This window comes from Euprymna scolopes, chromosome 46 (genome assembly GCF_053919585.1).
Source record: "Euprymna scolopes isolate OS-2025 chromosome 46, ASM5391958v1, whole genome shotgun sequence".
NCBI classification, from domain to species: Eukaryota; Metazoa; Mollusca; class Cephalopoda; order Sepiida; family Sepiolidae; genus Euprymna; species Euprymna scolopes.
In genome coordinates this window covers 133002787-133022526 of record NC_136527.1, presented here as the reverse complement: position 1 = coordinate 133022526, position 19740 = coordinate 133002787, and the positions used below count along the sequence as shown (strand labels likewise).

Here is a 19740-nt window from a genome sequence, read left to right as displayed (position 1 = left end):
GGCTTGATAAGTAGTGATTCCTTTATAAAATAAAAAAATATTTCAATACTTTGATGGTGAGTCTATAGTCAGTCTGTGCTGATTTTCCTTGCGATATTCGTTTTCAGCATACCTGAACAAACTGAACGGTTCGAGTTTTCCAGGTACGATTTTTCCAGAGACGAGTTTTCCCGGGACAAGTTTTCCGGGCACTGGTATAAGTGCTATGGGTTCATGAGAGCACATCCCATTAAAGTACTTGTAAACAGGGATGCAACACTGAGGCGATGGGACAGACGTTGGAGATTGACCTATAGCACGCACGGGGCCTATTAGATTAGATACTCTTTTTTTTGTTGTTTTTGTGCTCAACGATAAAAACCGACTTCTTCATTTGTGTTTGCTTCTCATTTTCGCTTTTTCTCTGATAAGTGTTTCGCTAATGTGAAAAAGAAAACATGTTCGAACGTTTGCTGACATTTATTGGATGTGTTCCTACCAGTATTTTGCTTAATTTTCGAGTTTGGAGCGATTATCGAGTCTCACAAGATGTCTGTAAAATGTCAGACACTTCTTTATTGTTCTAACTTAAAACCGTGCGCTACTTTTGTTTGTGTTGAATAAACGTTTTAAAATAAGTTAAAACAACAAAAAATGTGATCTAGGTAGGTAGCAGAGTAACTTATCTTGCCTTTGGTAACATTCATTTTCTTATATATTTATTTATTCACTACTTTTTCGTTTTGTTCTCTTGAATGCGAAATATTCGCCATGAAATTTCCACGGGCCACGATTATTTCGTTTTATTAATCTTAAGTTTCATAGAATAAAAAGTTCAGACACAACTTTGTCGAGCGATTTATAATCGATTTCATTTAACTTCTGTTTGACCCCGGCACGTACGATCCTTTCTCTCCTTCCCCCACTCTCTCTCTCTCTTCTTTAGCTTGGTGACAAGCGATATGCTTATGTGTGCGTGCGTGCGTGTGTGTGTATGTGTGTACATGCGTGCGTATGTGTGTTGTCGTATTCACCAAAATTTAAAAAAATAAAAACTTTTTTCCCCGACCGGCCGGATGAGGTTTGTGAGGTGTGGTTAGAGTTCATGAAAATAAATGTTAGCAATAAAAACTTTTTAAAACCAAGTTAGAAAAAAGAAAACAATTTACTTCCCAACGGAGCCCCCGATTCTTCTTCTTTTTTTAGGCGATGTAATAAACCATATTTTTGAGCAGGGTTGCCTCCTCTCTTTATTTTGGTTTGTATATTTTTCATGTTGCAAAAATGCTCCCGGGAGATCTTTTTAGGATTCTAAAGGTTTGCTTTTTTTTACACTTTTTATTATCTTCGAAAAATGTAAAAAAAATGTAAGCAGGCAGTTTACGATTTGAAATGCATCGTTAAAATGATATTTTTCGCTAGTTCTTGCAACTTTATATTTTTATTACGTCGTCTTCAAGTCCAATGTAAACAAGTTCTTGATAAGCCGCCCCTTATAAATAATCCAATTTACCAAATGTACACTTCTAACGATTACTATGATATTGTCCATTGACTACTGTACACACTTTAAGCCTTATCCTCGAGTGGCCTCTGGGGCTTGATAAGTAGTGATTCCTTTATAAAATAAAAAAATATTTCAATACTTTGATGGTGAGTCTATAGTCAGTCTGTGCTGATTTCCCTTGCGATATTCGTTTTCAGCATACCTAAACAAACTGATGGTTGGCCCCTTTCATATGCCGCCTGTTCTGACATGGTCGCCAGTGATTTACATTTCAAAACACACGCATTACTATCTCTAAAACTATTCGTCTGTCTGTGCTAATTTTCCTTGCGATATTCGTTTTCAGCATACCTGAACAAACTGAGGGTTGGCCCCTTTCATATGCTGCCTGTTCAAACATGGTCGCCGTGATTTACATTTCAAAATACACGCATTAATAAAACTAGCTCCAAAACTATTTGTCTCTGCTCATTTTCCTTGCGATATTCGTTTTCAGCATACCTGAACAAACTGAAGGTTGGCCCCTTTCATATGCCGCCTGTTCAAACATGGCCGCCAGTGATTTACATTTCAAAATATACGCATTAGTATCTCGAAATATACGCATTAGTATTTCGAAAACTATTTGTCTGTGCCTTGCGATATTCGTTTTCAGCATACCCGAACGATTTTAAAATGGACAGTCCGAATGTTAACGAAGCACACACACACACACACATAAAAAGACACACACACACGTAAACTCAGTGAAAGTGTCTACTGTCGATAAGCTAGTTGTAAATTAGATTACTGGCTCTTATGAGTTTTAGTCTACCCACCCTTTACAACTGTGATACAGTAGAACAGTCCGTCTCTGGACAATTAGCAGTGTATCGCATAACTCAATGACAGTGTCGAATGTTGACTAGCTAGTTGTAAGTTAGGTTACTGGCTCTGATGAGTCACACTCTAACCACCCTTAATAACTGTGATACAGCGGAACAGTCCGTTTTTGGACAAGTGGCGGTGATCGCATAACTCATTGAAAGTGCCGAATGTCTATTAGCTAGTTGAAACTTAGATTACTGGCTTTAATGAGTTTCAGTCTAACCACACTTAATAACTTTGATACAGCGGAACAGTCCGTCTGCTTCGCATAACTCATTGACAGTGTCGCGTGTCGATTAGCTAGTTGTAACTTCGTAGCCGAATGCCCCTTTAAGAAGAGACTTGAAGATAATAAGTATTGTTGTTTGTATTGTTATTCTTATCGTCCAGCCATGCACGTGCAGAAATCCATTTCCAACTCAACTTAGTTCGAGACAAGAACGCCGACACTCGATACGCGAATGACGATTCATAGAAATTAAAGCTGTTGATTTTATGTATTGAATGTTACAACTTTGCCCCCACTCCTACACACACCCAGACACAGCGACGAACGAACTCGCCGACGCTTTCGATTGTAAATATAAGAGCGTTGCGGCGGCGACAACCGGAAATGGCAAATCCTGTATCAGTCAGATTTGTTTATTTCACGCCAATGTGAACTGCGAAATAATTCGTTTTAACTAAGGAGACCTGTGGAAATTCTAAGGTTAATCCTTCGGAGTTAAGACAACAAAGCGTAAAAGTTAAAAAAAAAAAAAATACAAAACAAATATATAATATATAAATGTTACCAAAAGGCAAGATAAGTTACTCTTCTACCTACCTGAACAAGTGTTTTAAGTTCTGCTGAGATATTCGTTTTCAGCATACCTGAACAAGCTGAGGGTTGGCCCCTTTCATACGCCGCCTGTTCAAACTGTTCAAACATGGTCGCCAGTGATTTACATTTCCAAATACACGCATTAATAAGACTAGCTCCAAAACTATTTGTCTCTGCTAATTTTCCTTGCGATATTCGTTTTCAGCATACCTGAACACACTGAGGGTTGGCCCCTTTCATACACCGCCTGCTCAAACATGGTCGCCAGTGATTTACATTTCAAAATACACGCATTAATATCTCGAAAACTATTCGTCTGTCTGTGCTAATTTTCCTTGCGATATTCGTTTTCAGCATACCTGAACAAACTGAGGTTTTGCCCCTTTCATATGCCGCCTGTTCAAACATGGTCGCCAGTGATTTACATTTCACAATACACGCATTAATAAAACTAGCTCCAAGACTATTTTTCTCTGCTAATTTTCCTTGCGATATTCGTTTTCAGCATACCTGAACAAACTGACGGTTCGAGTTTTCCGGGTACGGTTTTTCCGGAGACGAGTTTTCCCGGGACAAGTTTTCCGGGCACTGGTATAAGTGCTATGGGTTCATGAGAGCACATCCCATTAAAGTACTTGTAAACAGGGATGCAGCACTGAGGCGATGGGACAGACGTTGGAGATTGACCTATAGCACGCACGAGGCCTATTAGATTAGATACTCTTTTTTTTTTGTTGTTTTTGTGCTCAACGATAAAAACCGACTTCTTCATTAGTGTTTGCTTCTCATTTTCGCTTTTTCTCTGATAAGTGTTTCGCTAATGTGAAAAAGAAAACATGTTCGAACGTTTGCTAACATTTATTGGATGTGTTCCTACCAGTATTTTGCTTAATTTTCGAGTTTGGAGCGATTATCGAGTCTCACAAGATGTCTGTAAAATGTCAGACACTTCTTTATTGTTCTAACTTAAAACCGTGCGCTACTTTTGTTTGTGTTAAATAAACGTTTTAAAATAAGTTAAAACAACAAATATGATCTAGGTAGGTAGAAGAGTAACTTATCTTGCCTTTGGTAACATTCATTTTCTTATATATTTATTTGTTCACTATTTTTTCGTTTTGTTCTCTTGAATGCGAAATATTCGCCATGAAATTTCCACGGGTCACGATTATTTCGTTTTATTAATCTTAAGTTTCATAGAATAAAAAGTTCAGACACAACTTTGTCGAGCGATTTATAATCGATTTCATTTAACTTCTGTTTGACCCCGGCACGTACGATCCTTTCTCTCCTTCCCCCACTCTCTCTCTCTCTTCTTTAGCTTGGTGACAAGTGATATGCTTATGTGTGCGTGCGTGTGTGTGTGTGTATGTGTGTACATGCGTGCGTATGTGTGTTGTCGTATTCACCAAAATTTAAAAAAATAAAAACTTTTTTCCCCGACCGGCCGGATTAGGGTTGTGAGGTGTGGTTAGAGTTCATGAAAATAAATGTTAGCAATAAAAACTTTTTAAAACCAAGTTAGAAAAAAGAAAACAATTTACTTCCCCACGGAGCCCCCGATTCTTCTTCTTTTTTTAGGCGATGTAATAAACCATATTTTTGAGCAGGGTTGCCTCCTCTCTTTATTTTGGTTTGTATATTTTTCATGTTGCAAAAATGCTCCCGGGAGATCTTTTTAGGATTCTAAAGGTTTGCTTTTTTTTTACACTTTTTATTATCTTCGAAAAATGTACACAAATGTAAACAAGCAGTTTACGATTTGAAAGGCATCGTTAAAATGATATTTTTCGCGAGTTCTTTCAGCTGTATAGTTTTTATTCGTCGTCTTCAAGTCGAATGTAAACAAGTTCTTGATAAGCCGTTCATCTTAAGTAATCTGATTTACCAAATGTACACTTCTAACGATTACTATGATATTGTCCCATTGACTACTGTACACTCTTTAACCCCTCGAGTGGTCTCTGGGCCTTGATAGGCAGTGATTCCTTTGTAAAATAAAATAAAAACATTTCAATACTTTGATGGTGAATCTATAGTCAGACTATGCTAATTTTCCTTGCGATATTCGTTTTCAGCATACCTGAACAAACTTAGTGTTGGCCCCTTTCATATGCCGCCTGTTCAAACATGGTCGCCAGGGATTTACATTTCAAAATACACGCATTAGTATCTCGAAAACTATTTGTCTGTGCTAATTTTCCTTGTGATATTCGTTTTCAGCATACCCGAACGATTTTAAAATGGACAGTCCGAATGTTAACGAAGCACACACACACACACACACACACAAAGACAACGTAAACTCAGTGAAAGTGTCTACTGTCGATAAGCTAGTTGTAAATTAGATTACTGGCTCTTATGAGTTTTAGTCTAACCACCCTTTACAACTGTGATACAGTAGAACAGTCCGTCTCTGGACAATTAGCAGTGTATCGCATAACTCAATGACAGTGTCGAATGTTGACTAGCTAGTTGTAAGTTAGGTTACTGGCTCTGATGTGTTACACTCTAACCACCCTTAATAACTGTGATACAGCGGAACAGTCCGTTTTGGGACAAGTGGCGGTGATCGCATAACTCATTGAAAGTGCCGAATGTCTATTAGCTAGTTGAAACTTAGATTACTGGCTTTGATGAGTTTCAGTCTAACCACACTTAATAACTTTGATACAGCGGAACAGTCCGTCTGTTTCGCATAACTCATTGACAGTGTCGAGTGTCGATTAGCTAGTTGTAACTTCGTAGCCGAATGCCCCTTTAAGAAGAGACTTGAAGATAATAATTATTTGTATTGTTATTCTTATCGTCCAGCCATGCACGTGCAGAAATCCATTTCCAACTCAACTGTGTTAAAAAAACTTACTTCTCCTTCAACGAGACAAGAACGCCGACACTCGACTTCGCACCGATATGACGATTCATAGAAATTAAAGCTGTTGATTTTATGTATTGAATGTTACAACTTTGCCCCCACTCCTACACACACAGACACAGCGACGAACGAACCTGGCGACGCTTTCGATTGTAAATATAAGAGCGTTGTCGGCGGCGACAACCGGAAATGGCAAACCCTGTGTCAGTCAGATTTCACTTTGAACTGCGAAATAATTCGTTTTAACTAATGAGACCTGTGGAAATTCTAAGGTTAATCCTTCCGAGTTAAGACAACAAAGCGTAAAATTTGAAAAAAAAAAAAAAAAATACAAAACAAATATATAATATGTAAATGTTACCAAAAGATACCAAAGATAAGTTACTCTTCTAAATATATATATATATAATTAAATAATCTATATATCTTTAAAAATGAACTTATCTGTATGTCTGTCTGTGTGTCTGTAATGTTAACGAATTCCGCTCGTTTGAATACTCCAGAAATTTGTCTGTTAAGGGGTCAAAGTTATACCATTGAGAACTCTACCAAACTCCTCCGGCAATTTTGAGTCTAAACACTTGAAATTTTAGATATAGGTTCCTTGGACATGGAAGCCGTTATTTTATTTTATGTATTTATTTATTTATTTTTTTTGCTCAATTTGCCAAGCCTCTACCTCAGGGCCACCAAACAATTGCCACGGAAATGGAAGAAATTAAGAACTAATTAACTACGAATTTGGGAGAGTACAATGACAATCTAGAGTGTTCGAACGAGTGGAAGTTGTGAACATTACATAGATGCTAGTTGATTACCTTATAACATGGCAATGTGTACGTTTTATTTCTTTTGCTCAGCATTCGGACAAATGAGTTGACAAAAAAAAATTTTTAAGAAAATAATTTTATTAACGGTAAATGCGCAAGAATTACGGGTGCAAAGAATTCTGCTTAAGTTTCTTTTAGCTGCTGTTTCTGCTCGTGTAAGGACTTCTTCAGGATGTTTATTGTTTTCAGTCAACCTGGACTTCTCTTTGCCACTGGAATCAAGTCGTGTTGACTCAGGAGAAGAGGGGTTAGTGATTGTGTAACCCGTGCTTCACTGTTTAGTGTGTGCATATCATTCGGGTAAATGAGTCAACAAAATAAAACAAAAAATACATTTAGAAAATGATTTTATTAACAGGAAATGCGCAAGAATCACGGCTGCAAAGAATTCTGCGTCAGTTTCTCCACTCTGCCTTTTAGCTGCTGTTTCTGCTCGTGTAAGGACTTCTTCAGGATGGCAATGTCTTGCTCGGTCTGTAGGGAAGAGAAGATAAACAAAAAATTCAATCATTTTATTGTAGACTAGCATTTCAGCCCGGCGTTGCCCGGGTGTTTGGATGTGTTTGTTGAGCAAAAAAAAAAAAGTGGTAGTAGGAAGACAGGTTTGAACACGTACCCCAAAGGAGGAAAAGAACAGGAAAAAAACCTGACGTCTTTGCTGTAACGCCCACCGCCAAACCAGAAGTGACATGTTTAAATTAAAGCTAGACAATCGAAAGGAAAGGATGACTTTTGAAAATATTGGCGAAAAAAAGCGACACCCCCCCCCCTGTAGAAAAGTGTCCAGTTGAAGATGAAGTTATTAACATCTTTAGCCATTTTTTTTATATTTGTCGTCTGAAAGGTTGAACTTCAAAACGATACTGATCTGTTAAAAATCCGTCACCTCTGTCGAAAGTTTTAGGCAGACATGCAAACATACATACATAAATTTATATATTGGTAACTAAAAATTTTTGATCCAAACCGATTAAAAAGCTTGCCCTATCTCTGAATACCCTTTATGTAAAATTTCAAATGTTTAGATCAAAACATTGTCTGAGTAATTTGGTAGAGATCGCAACGGTCAATTTTTAAAAAAACTTTGAACCCCATTATGACCCCTGAACATTTGTTTTGGGCTCAAATCAAGTTATTAAGTTAAATCCATGTCCAAGGAACCTATATCTAAAATTTCAATTGTTTAGACCCAAAATTGTCGGAGGAGTTTGGTAGAGTTCTCAAAGGTCAAATCGTTGAACTTTGACCCCTTAACAGCCAAATTTCTGTCCGAAAACGGATTACAAAGATTTTCCCAAATTTCAGTACCCTATATATCAAATTTCGCGTCTGTAGACTGAAAATTGACAGAGTTATTGCGTAGGGGAATGTTCACGTTTATAGATATATAGATATGAGCAAAAATATCTTGCCTTTGGTAACAGTTATTTATAGAATTGTTAGATGAAAGCCTAGAACAGTTCTAACAAATCAGTCCCTCCAAATGTTAAGAATGGCTTTCTAAATAAAGTTCTCCATCTTCGGTTCGTAAACTTCATAAGTAACCTATTAAGTTGTTAGGTGGAGACTTGCAATGTCTGTTCCAATGTCTGAGTCGCCTTGGCCATGTGCCAAAAATTGATACATCATCGTCCTAGTGACTCATGGCCGAGGCGACTAAGACGTTGGAACAGACATTGCAAGTCTCCAACGTGCTGAGTCCAATCCTGAGCGAAAGCAGTGGCAGTGACAACACAATGGCAGTGACAGGGATAGACGCAGCAGCAGCAGCAACAGCATTAAGCGGTAGCAGCAGGGACGGCCTGAATGGACCGAGAACATGGTACCCCCGTAACAATAAAGGGTTGGGTTCGAAATTCAAATAAAAGTTCGCGAGTTTGAGATACACCTGAAGAAGGCTGAAGGATAATACGGCCGAAGCGTAGTGAAAAAAACACCGAAGATGAGGAAATGAGTCCGAAAAACGAAATCCATAATATCTACACTCCTATAAATTTTTTTTTTTTGTGTGTGTAATTATATTCGTATTGAAACGCTTTTCTTCTATTTATTTAAAAAGATAATACAACTTTGTTATATATGGCTCGTAGCTGGGTTCATTCAGATTCGTGTGAAAGAAAACGTGGAAAGAAAGAAAGGGAGACCATGACAGAAAGAGACGAAGATATATATTTCTCTCACATGCAAGTCAGTCTGGTTTCCGATTTTGAATGGAGTAGACATGGTTGAGATTTCACTAAGATTCATAGAACTAAAGAAACATGTGGAACTACCAAGAAATAGAAGAATAAGCCACACAATGAGATATACACATAAGAGACAAAATTCTCCCCCTCCCCATTATTTTATTCTACTTGTGAGTCAAGGCCTGAAGACCACCCGAGGATAAGGGTTAATGTATGTAAGGTGTTAGTGCAGTAATAGTTAATGGTATAAATTGGATAGAATTTTTATTATTTATGGGGACGGCTCAACAAGAACTTGTTTACATTGGATTTGAAGGCCAGCAGATAGAGAGTGAGGAGGATTCATATATAGTGGTTGTAGCTAATCAAGTGTTTTTTTGTTTTTGTTAAAGTTTTGCCAGGGGGCCCGTAGCCGGGGTCATTCATATTCGTATGAAAGAAAACGTGGAAAGAAAGAAAGAAAGAGAGGGGGATATCTTTTCTCTCGCATGCAAGTCAGTCTGGTTTCCGATTTTGAACAGAGCAGACACGGTTGAGATTTCACTAAGATGCATAGAAGTAAAGCAAGATGCGGAACTGTAAAGAAATAGAAGAACAAGCCAAGCGTTAATTAATTAAAGGAAGCCTTCGATTTGTTATCTTGTGCAGCTGCAAGCGACGAAGAAAAAAATGGTGAACTTTATCGCATATATATGCATCGCAATTGCATTCACAAATACAAAGAGACACACAGGATGAGATATACACGCAAGAGGCAAAATCCCCCCCCCATTTTAGTCAAAGTCCGAAGTCCACTCAAAGATAAGGGTTAATGAATGTAAGATGTTAGTGCAGTAATGGTTAATGGTATTTGGGTAGAAGTTTGATTATTGATGTGGACGGCTCAACAAGAACTTGTCAATCATGAAGCTTCCCAAGACGAGGGCCATTGATTTAAATTGGGACGTGATGGGAGTCAGAGCGATTATGATGAAAATAGAGAAGGTTCTGTTGTTTTAAATTTACTGGGGAGGAACCATTTTAGACATGAATAGTAGTCTGAAGAATCCAAATGTTATGAAACGTTGCCTTACCTGTGAGAGTTCAGCATCAATAGACGCTATATCTGGATCTTTCGTTTCCCATGACTGCAACATATTCAGGTATTCTTTCAGTGATCTTAATTTGTAAAAATATATAACAATAAATGTTAGCTTCAATTTTAATATTTGCTGCTTCTGCACTATTGGGACGAGATTTTGTAGTCGATAAATGGAGTTTTCAGATAAAAAAAAAATAATGGTTTTAATTGATTTTTTTTGTCAATTCTAATAAATTACAATGTTAGCTTCCAAATTATGCAGTCGAAATTACCTAAATATTACTGAATTATTAAAAAAAAAAATTTAATCGTGTTAGCAAGTGAAGAAATTGCCGCCACCTTGTTTAAATTGAAACATGCAATGTACTTACGCTAATTTCTCTCGTTGGGTTTTGTAATTCAATAACAGCTTGTTCGTCGCGAGCACTTCCAACCGCAGATTAGCATCAGTCGCCTCCTTTGAGACCCGGAAATCGCTCGGGGTCATCAGCAAAACATCCGAGTCTTTTTCCTGAACTGGACCAGGACCAGCATTCTTGGCTAATGGATTCCCAGACTGAAGTTTTGTATCGGGCTGAACGTCTACTAGCTGCGGCTCGGGAGAAAGAACCAGTCGGCTTGCAGGAGAGAGTCTTTCAGATGAATTCTCGGGAGGAGTCTGGTTCATTTTAATCAGCCTCTCTGGCCCTTCTTCAAATCTAGGTTTGACCAAAGGTTTTTCAATCGTAAACTGTAAATAAATGAAATTTTAAATTCAAATTCATGTCAAATCCTGGTGAAAATGAACAAACGGTGCAGTTTTAGGCTTTTAATATATGTACATTTGAGTTCTGCAACCATACAAAAAAAAAAAAAAAATACAGCAAAATGTCACTTTAAATGTAAGATCCCTTAGCACATTGAAAAATAGGGTGGAAGGGATATCACTTGATGTATGATCCCTTAGCACAATGAAAAATAGGATAGGGGAAGTTACTTTGAATGTAAGATCTCTTAGCACAATAAAAAAGTAGAGGTATGTCACTTTATAGGTGAGATCCCTTAGCAAAATGAAAAAAAGTAGGGCATGTTACTTTAAAAGTAAGATCCCTTAGTACAATGATAAATAAGGTCGAATGTGGGATTTTTCTTTAAATGTGAGATCACTTTTCAAATTAAAATATTGGGTGGGGAGATGTCACTTTAAATGTAAGATCCCTTAGCACATTGAAAAATAGGTTTGGTGGGGAAGTCACATTACATATAAGATCCCTTAGCACAATGCAAAATAGGACAGGGAGAAATAACTTTAAATGGAAGATCCCTTACCACAATGAAAAAAAAAGTAGAGTATTGTCACTTTAAAGTTAACACCCCTTAGCACATTGAAAAATATGGTGGGGGATGTATGATTCCTTTGCATAAGGAAAACTAGAGTGAGAGGATATCTCTTTAAATATGAGATCCCTTAGCACAATTAAAAATAAGGTTGGGAGTGGGATTTTGTTTTAAACACATTAAAAAATAGTAGGGGTCAGAGTGGACCTGGGAGCAAATAGCAATTAAAGGGTGGCTCCACACTCCCCAAAGCCTGCAAGCTGGGGCCTAACCACTGGATATAGTGTAAGGTCATATCCAGGACCACAGATATATATAGATAGGTACAGAGATTGAGAACGCACTAAAAATGTGGCTTCATTTCGGTACCTAACTTACCTGGGTGGGTTGCCTGTAGGCGGAGAAAAACCGTGTCACACAGACAGACAAACAGTAGGAAAATTTATAATAAGATATAACAAAAATAAAAAAAGAAATAATACCATCAAAATAGACAATTCTCACCTGATTTTCAATGTCTTTGGTTATAGCTTTTTCCATCTTGATAGGAATTTCGGGACTGAAAAAAGAAAAACAAATTGCTAACTTAGCGATACAAATCCGATACATATATATATATATATATATATATATATATATATATATATATATATATATATATATATATATATATATATAAAATATAATTATTTTTTATTTTTTTATAACTTTTTACAATTTCAGGTGCTAACCTCTCTCTCTCTCTCTCTCTCTCTCTCTCTGGCTTCTCCGCGTCCTTGCTACGAATATAAATATGAGAGAGATAGAGAGAGAGAGAGAGAGAGGAAAGGGGGAGACAGAGGGGGAGAGAGCGAAACAGAGAATATGTTTCACGTCAACGAAGCACACATTTGCATAAACACACACACACACACACAAATACTTAAACACGCCCACATTCACTCTTCAAACTAAACAAGTTTAACTCAGCACACACACACACACACACACACACTTGCATAAACGCACACACACATACTTGCATAAACACACTAACACACACAAACACAAAGTATTACTCTGTGTGTGCGTGCGTGCGCGCATGTGAACCAACCGGAAAAGCACGCCCACATTCACTCTTCAAACCAAACAAGTTTAAATCAACCAATGAAAAGGCAGCTACGTAACACACACTCCATAAAAGGTAAAAAAGGTTGTAACGTCGATTGCGATCTGTTTGATTTTTCCCGGAAAAAGTTAACCGTTTCCACATCGATGGTCAAATTTTTTTTTTTTTTTGCTTACATGGAGGCAAGAAGCGACTCGGGGATAAGGGTTATTGTGTGTATTGTCTATCTTGCTCCCTCTGTCCCCCTCTCTCTGTATGTCGCTCTGTCTCACGCACTCCGTCTCCTCCCTCCCTCCTCTCTCGACGTATTTTTAATCAAATTTCTATTTTCTAACGTCAATTTTAGATTTAAAAATTTGAAGGAAAACATGAATTACCTCCCTTTGTCCTTTCAAATTTCACTTCGGTTTTTGTTATTTTATTATGCAATAAATTGAAATATTGAATTTCAAGCGAAACCAATGATATCTACTGAAATGTCATGTCGCAGTACTGAACATATCCAAAAATTACGAAAAACGATTCTAGAAAATTAATCTTTTCATCAAAGAAATTTAAGAATGTAAACTGTGTCAAAATACTATTAGAAACTCACCGATGACAAAATTAAGTTTCTTATATGTATATTATATAAACTGTGTGAATCACTTTATTGCAGACTAGCATTTCAGCCCGGCGTTGCCCGGGTGTTTTGAGGTGTATGCTGAGCAAAAAAAAAAAAAAAAAACGGTCAATTTTTTTAACTTTGACCCCTATTATGACCCCTTAAAATTTATTGTTTATGGCTCAAATAAAGTTATTAAGTTAGATCAATGTCCAAAGAACCTATATCTAAAATTTCATGTGTTTAGATCCAAAATTGTCGGAGGAGTTTGGTAGAGTTCTCAAAGGTCAAATCGTTGAACTTTGACCCCTTAATCGCAAAATTTCTGTCCAAAAACCAATCACATCGATTTTACCCAAATCTCAGTACCCTGTATATCAAATTTCGAGTCTGTAGGCTTAAAATTGACAGAGTTATTGCGTAGGGAAATGTACACACACAGATACACAGACAGACAGACACTTTCACTTTTATAGATATATATATATATATATAGATTAGTTAAATATGAATATTTCACTAAATATTCGTCAAAAAATAAAATTATATCATCAAAGGATTGCTTTAAGGTTTGTTATTTCTAAAAATGTTATTTAAATCCATGCGATATTCACAAAGTTATGGCATTTTATTCTTTATCGAAGAATTTATACTGTCCATCGCTTTTATTGCTGGTCTCTTTAAATGTTGTTTCAGGACAAAAAATACAATGTCTAATGATGAAAACCTTATTTTTAATATTTGTTTTTAAATATATTTTTATGTCATAGAATAATGAAAAAGAAGCACATTCTAGGTGCTAAGCCTCAAATAAATTATTTATCGACATATCCGCCATTTTTTAAAACAACCTTTTGTCTCCTGGGGAAATCAATCGTTTGATTTCAAAAAGAACATGGCTCTAGCAATATCAACTATATTCTCCACAAGGCATCTTTTGAAGTAAATTACTCTCCTCTCTCCTAAACTCCTCTTTTTAATATTGACCAGAGATATTCAATGGGCTTAAGGTCTGGAGAACACGGTCAGGCCATGAGAGTTTCTCCAAAGAAGCCCATAGATTCAAGGAAGAGATTCCAACACAAAACCTATCAAAGAACACTGCCCAGCACATAAAGCACCTTGGTGCGAAAGTTCATAAAAGCTGGCCCAGCCATTTTAGAGTCCAAAGGGAACGAACTCACAGAAACACAGACAAAGTTCCAATATTGATATTCATCTTCGGAATACTCACCTGGAATTTTCTAGATCAACATCGTGGGAGTCGTCTAAAAACGACGGATAGAGAGGCTGTGGCCGATGTGTGGGAACCAATACTTCGGAAGTACTGAAAAAAAAAAAAAAAAAAAAAACACAAACACAAGAGATGAGTAACGTGTACACTTTTTATTTATTTAAAACTAGCAGGGAGACCCAACGTTGCCCGGGATTAAATGATGATTAACGCTCCAATCGTCTGTTCCGTCTTTCATCGAAGGCTCGATATGAAACCTATCTAAGAACACTGTCGGCCACATGAAGTACATTCGTGTGAAATTTCATAAAAATCGACCCTGCCGTTTTTGAGTACATAGGGAATGAACTCACACACAAACAGACACTTCTTTATATATGTAGTAGAGAATTAGAAGGCTATCACAATGCGATATAGTGTTGGTGAAAGAAGACGAAAACAAGTGGCGATTTACAAATCACTACATATATACATATTAAAGCTACTTCCCTCTATCCTATATTTTTATTGTGCTAAGGGATCTTTTATATAATGTGACTACCCCATCTAACCTATTTTTCAATGTGCTAAGGGATCCTAGATTTAAAGTGACGTCCCCCACTATTTTTTAATGTATTTAAAACAAAATCCCACTCCCAACCTTATTTTTAATTGTGCTAAGGGATCTCATATTTAAAGAGATATCCTCTCACTCTAGTTTTCATTATGCAAAGGAATCATACATCCCCCACCATATTTTTCAATGTGCTAAGGGATGTTAACTTTAAAGTGACAATACTCTACTTTTTTTTTTCATTGTGCTAAGGGATCTTCCATTTAAAGTTATTTCTCCCTTTCCTATTTTGCATTGTGCTAAGGGATCTTATATGAAATGTGATTTCCCCACACCTAACCTATTTTTCAATGTGCTAAGGAATCTTACATTTAAAGTCACATCCCCCCCCCCCACTCAATTTTTTAATATGAAAAGTGATCTCACATTTAAAGCAAAATCCCACATTCGACCTTATTTAAATAACCTTAACTTTAAAGTAACATGCCATACTTTTTTCTTCATTGTGCTAAGGGATCTTACCTATAAAGTGAGATACCCCTACTTTTTTTATTGTGCTAAGAGATCTTACATTTAAAGTTACTTCCGTCTATCCTATTTTTCAATGTGCTAAGGGATCTTTCATATAACGTTACTTCCCCACCTAACCTATTTTTCAATGTGCTAAGGGATCTTACATTTTAAGAGATATCCTCTCACCCTAGATTTCATCGAGTTAAGGGATCATACATCAAATGAGCCCCCCTTCACCCCCCCCATTTTTCATGTACTCAGGGACGTTTAATTTAACGTGACAAAAAGTGTGTTATACTCACAATGATACTCTGGGGTCACCAACTGATATAGGTAGATGAGAATCCTATAGACCAATGCAAGTCAACGTGTATTCAATTGAAAATTTCTAAGTCCAAACAAGAGGGGATGTGGATATAATAAATGAGAATCCTATAGACCAATGCAAGTCAACGTGGATGCAATTGAAAATTTCTAAGTCCAAACAAGAGGGGATGTGGATATAGGTAGATGAGAATCCTATAGACCAATGCAAGTCAACGTGGATCCAATTGAAAATTTCTAAGTCCAAACAAGAGGGGATGTGGATATAGGTAGATGAGAATCCTATAGACCAATGCAAGTCAACGTGTATTCAATTGAAAATTTCTAAGTCCAGACAAGAGGGGATGTAGATATAGGTAGATGAGAATCGTATAGACCAATGCAAGTCAACGTGTATTCAATTGAAAATTTCTAAGTCCAAACAAGAGGGGATATGGATATAGGTAGATGAGAATCCTATAGACCAATGCAAGTCAACGTGTATTCAATTGAAAATTTCTAAGTCCAAACAAGAGGGGATGTGGATATAATAAATGAGAATCCTATAGACCAATGCAAGTCAACGTGGATGCAATTGAAAATTTCTAAGTCCAAACAAGAGGGGATGTGGATATAGGTAGATGAGAATCCTATAGACCAATGCAAGTCAACGTGGATCCAATTGAAAATTTCTAAGTCCAAACAAGAGGGGATGTGGATATAGGTAGATGAGAATCCTATAGACCAATGCAAGTCAACGTGTATTCAATTGAAAATTTCTAAGTCCCAACAAGAGGGGATGTGGATATAGGTAGATGAGAATCCTATAGACCAATGCAAGTCAACGTGTATTCAATTGAAAATTTCTGAGTCCAAACAAGAGGGGATGTGGATATAGGTAGATGAGAATCCTATAGACCAATGCAAGTCAACGTGTATTCAATTGAAAATTTCTAAGTCCAAACAAGAGGGGATGTGGATATAGGTAGATCAGAATCCTATAGACCAATGCAAGTCAACGTGTATTCAATTGAAAATTTCTAAGTCCCAACAAGAGGGGATGTGGATATAGGTAGATGAGAATCCTATAGACCAATGCAAGTCAACGTGTATTCAATTGAAAATTTCTAAGTCCAAACAAGAGGGGATGTGGATATAGGTAGATGACAATCCTATAGACCAATGCAAGTCAACGTGTATTCAAATGAAAATTTCTAAGTCCAAACAACAGGGGATGTGGATATAGGAAGATGAGACTCCTATAGACCAATGCAAGTCAACGTGTATTCAATTGAAAATTTCTAAGTCCAAACAAGAGGGGATGTGGATATAGGTAGATGACAATCCTATAGACCAATGCAAGTCAACGTGTATTCAAATGAAAATTTCTAAGTCCAAACAACAGGGGATGTGGATATAGGAAGATGAGACTCCTATAGACCAATGCAAGTCAACGTGTATTCAATTGAAAATTTCTAAGTCCAAACAACAGGGGATGTGGATATAGGTAGATGAGAATCCTATAGACCAATGCAAGTCAACGTGTATTCAAATGAAAATTTCTAAGTCCAAACAAGAGGGGATGTGGATATAGGTAGATGAGAATGCTATCGACCAATGCAAGTCAACGTGTATTCAATTGAAAATTTCTAAGTCCAAACAAGAGGGGATGTGGATATAGGTAGATGAGAATCCTATAGACCAATGCAAGTCAACGTGTATTCAATTGAAAATTTCTAAGTCCAAACAAGAGGGGATGTGGATATAGGTAGATGACAATCCTATAGACCAATGCAAGTCAACGTGTATTCAAATGAAAATTTCTAAGTCCAAACAAGAGGGGATGTGGATATAGGTAGATGAGAATGCTATCGACCAATGCAAGTCAACGTGTATTCACTTGAAAATTTCTAAGTCCAAACAAGAGGGGATGTGGATATAGGTAGATGAGAATCCTATAGACCAATGCAAGTCAACGTGTATTCAATTGAAAATTTCTAAGTCCAAACAAGAGGGGATGTGGATATAGGTAGATGACAATCCTATAGACCAATGCAAGTCAACGTGTATTCAAATGAAAATTTCTAAGTCCAAACAACAGGGGATGTGGATATAGGAAGATGAGACTCCTATAGACCAATGCAAGTCAACGTGTATTCAATTGAAAATTTCTAAGTCTAAACAAGAGGGGATGTGGATATAGGTAGATCAGAATCCTATAGACCAATGCAAGTCAACGTGTATTCAATGTAAAATTTCTAAGTCCAAACAAGAGGGGATGTGGATATAGGTAGATGAGAATCCTATAGACCAATGCAAGTCAACGTGTATTCAATTGAAAATTTCTAAGTCCAAACAAGAGGGGATGTGGATATAGGTAGATCAGAATCCTATAGACCAATGCAAGTCAACGTGTATTCAATGTAAAATTTCTAAGTCCAAACAAGAGGGGATGTGGATATAGGTAGATGAGAATCCTATAGACCAATGCAAGTCAACGTGTATTCAATTGAAAATTTCTAAGTCCAAACAAGAGGGGATGTGGATATAGGTAGATCAGAATCCTATAGAGCAATGCAAGTCAACGTGTATTCAATTGAAAATTTCTAAGTCCAAACAAGAGGGGATGTGGATATAGGTAGATGAGAATCCTATAGACCAATGCAAGTCAACGTGTATTCAAATGAAAATTTCTAAGTCCAAACAAGAGGGGATGTGGATATAGGTAGATGAGAATGCTATAGACCAATGCAAGTCAACGTGTATTCACTTGAAAATTTCTAAGTCCAAACAAGAGGGGATGTGGATATAGGTAGATGAGAATCCTATAGACCAATGCAAGTCAACGTGTATTCAATTGAAAATTTCTAAGTCCAAACAACAGGGGATGTGGATATAGGTAGATGAGAATCCTATAGACCAATGCAAGTCAACGTGTATTCAATTGAAAATTTCTAAGTCCAAACAAGAGGGGATGTGGATATAGGTAGATGAGAATCCTATAGACCAATGCAAGTCAACGTGTATTCAATTGAAAATTTCTAAGTCCAAACAAGAGGGGATGTGGATATAGGTAGATGAGAATGCTATAGACCAATGCAAGTCAACGTGTATTCACTTGAAAATTTCTAAGTCCAAACAAGAGGGGATGTGGATATAGGTAGATGAGAATCCTATAGACCAATGCAAGTCAACGTGTATTCAAATGAAAATTTCTAAGTCCAAACAAGAGGGGATGTGGATATAGGTAGATGAGAATGCTATAGACCAATGCAAGTCAACGTGTATTCACTTGAAAATTTCTAAGTCCAAACAAGAGGGGATGTGGATATAGGTAGATGAGAATCCTATAGACCAATGCAAGTCAACGTGTATTCAATTGAAAATTTCTAAGTCCAAACAACAGGGGATGTGGATATAGGTAGATGAGAATCCTATAGACCAATGCAAGTCAACGTGTATTCAATTGAAAATTTCTAAGTCCAAACAACAGGGGATGTGGATATAGGTAGATGAGAATCCTATAGACCAATGCAAGTCAACGTGTATTCAATTGAAAATTTCTAAGTCCAAACAAGAGGGGATGTGGATATAGGTAGATGAGAATCCTATAGACCAATGCAAGTCAACGTGTATTCAATTGAAAATTTCTAAGTCCAAACAAGAGGGGACGTAGGTATAGGTAAATGAGAATCCTATAGACCAAGTCATCTCAACGTGTATTCAATTGAAAATTTCTAAGTCCAAACAAGAGGGAACGTAGGTATAGGTAAATGAGAATCCTATAGACCAAGTCATCTCAACGTGTATTCAATTGAAAATTTCTAAGTCCAAACAAGAGGGAACGTAGGTATAGGTAAATGAGAATCCTATAGACCAAATCATCTCAGCGTGTATTCAATTGAAAATTTCTAAGTCAAAACAAGAGGGAACGTAGGTATAAGTAAATGAGAATCCTAT

The 19740-nt window shown here is 36.9% G+C and overlaps 1 protein-coding gene across 1 annotated transcript; it reads right to left on the bottom strand.

The window, feature by feature from the left end:
- Positions 1-10408: 10408 nt before the first annotated feature.
- On the bottom strand, positions 10409-14519 carry LOC145271170 (uncharacterized). Its single transcript, XM_080126699.1, has 3 exons — positions 14412-14519; positions 11970-12024; positions 10409-10878 (listed from the first exon to the last, which is right to left on the bottom strand). Exons 2-3 carry the CDS (start codon positions 12003-12005, stop codon positions 10516-10518), a joined length of 399 nt encoding a protein of 132 aa, XP_079982825.1. The 5' UTR covers positions 12006-12024; positions 14412-14519; the 3' UTR covers positions 10409-10515.
- Between the last annotated feature and the right edge of the window lie 5221 nt (positions 14520-19740).

What these genes read in the sequence shown, in the direction of transcription:
- LOC145271170 (XM_080126699.1), bottom strand. Translation starts at nt 12,005, where the DNA reads ATGGAAAAAGCTATAACCAAAGACATTGAAAATCAG. An exon ending in CCAAAGACATTGAAAATCAG is followed by an intron (nt 10,879 to 11,969) that starts GTGAGAATTGTC and finishes ATTTATTTACAG; the next exon opens with TTTACGATTGAAAAACCTTT.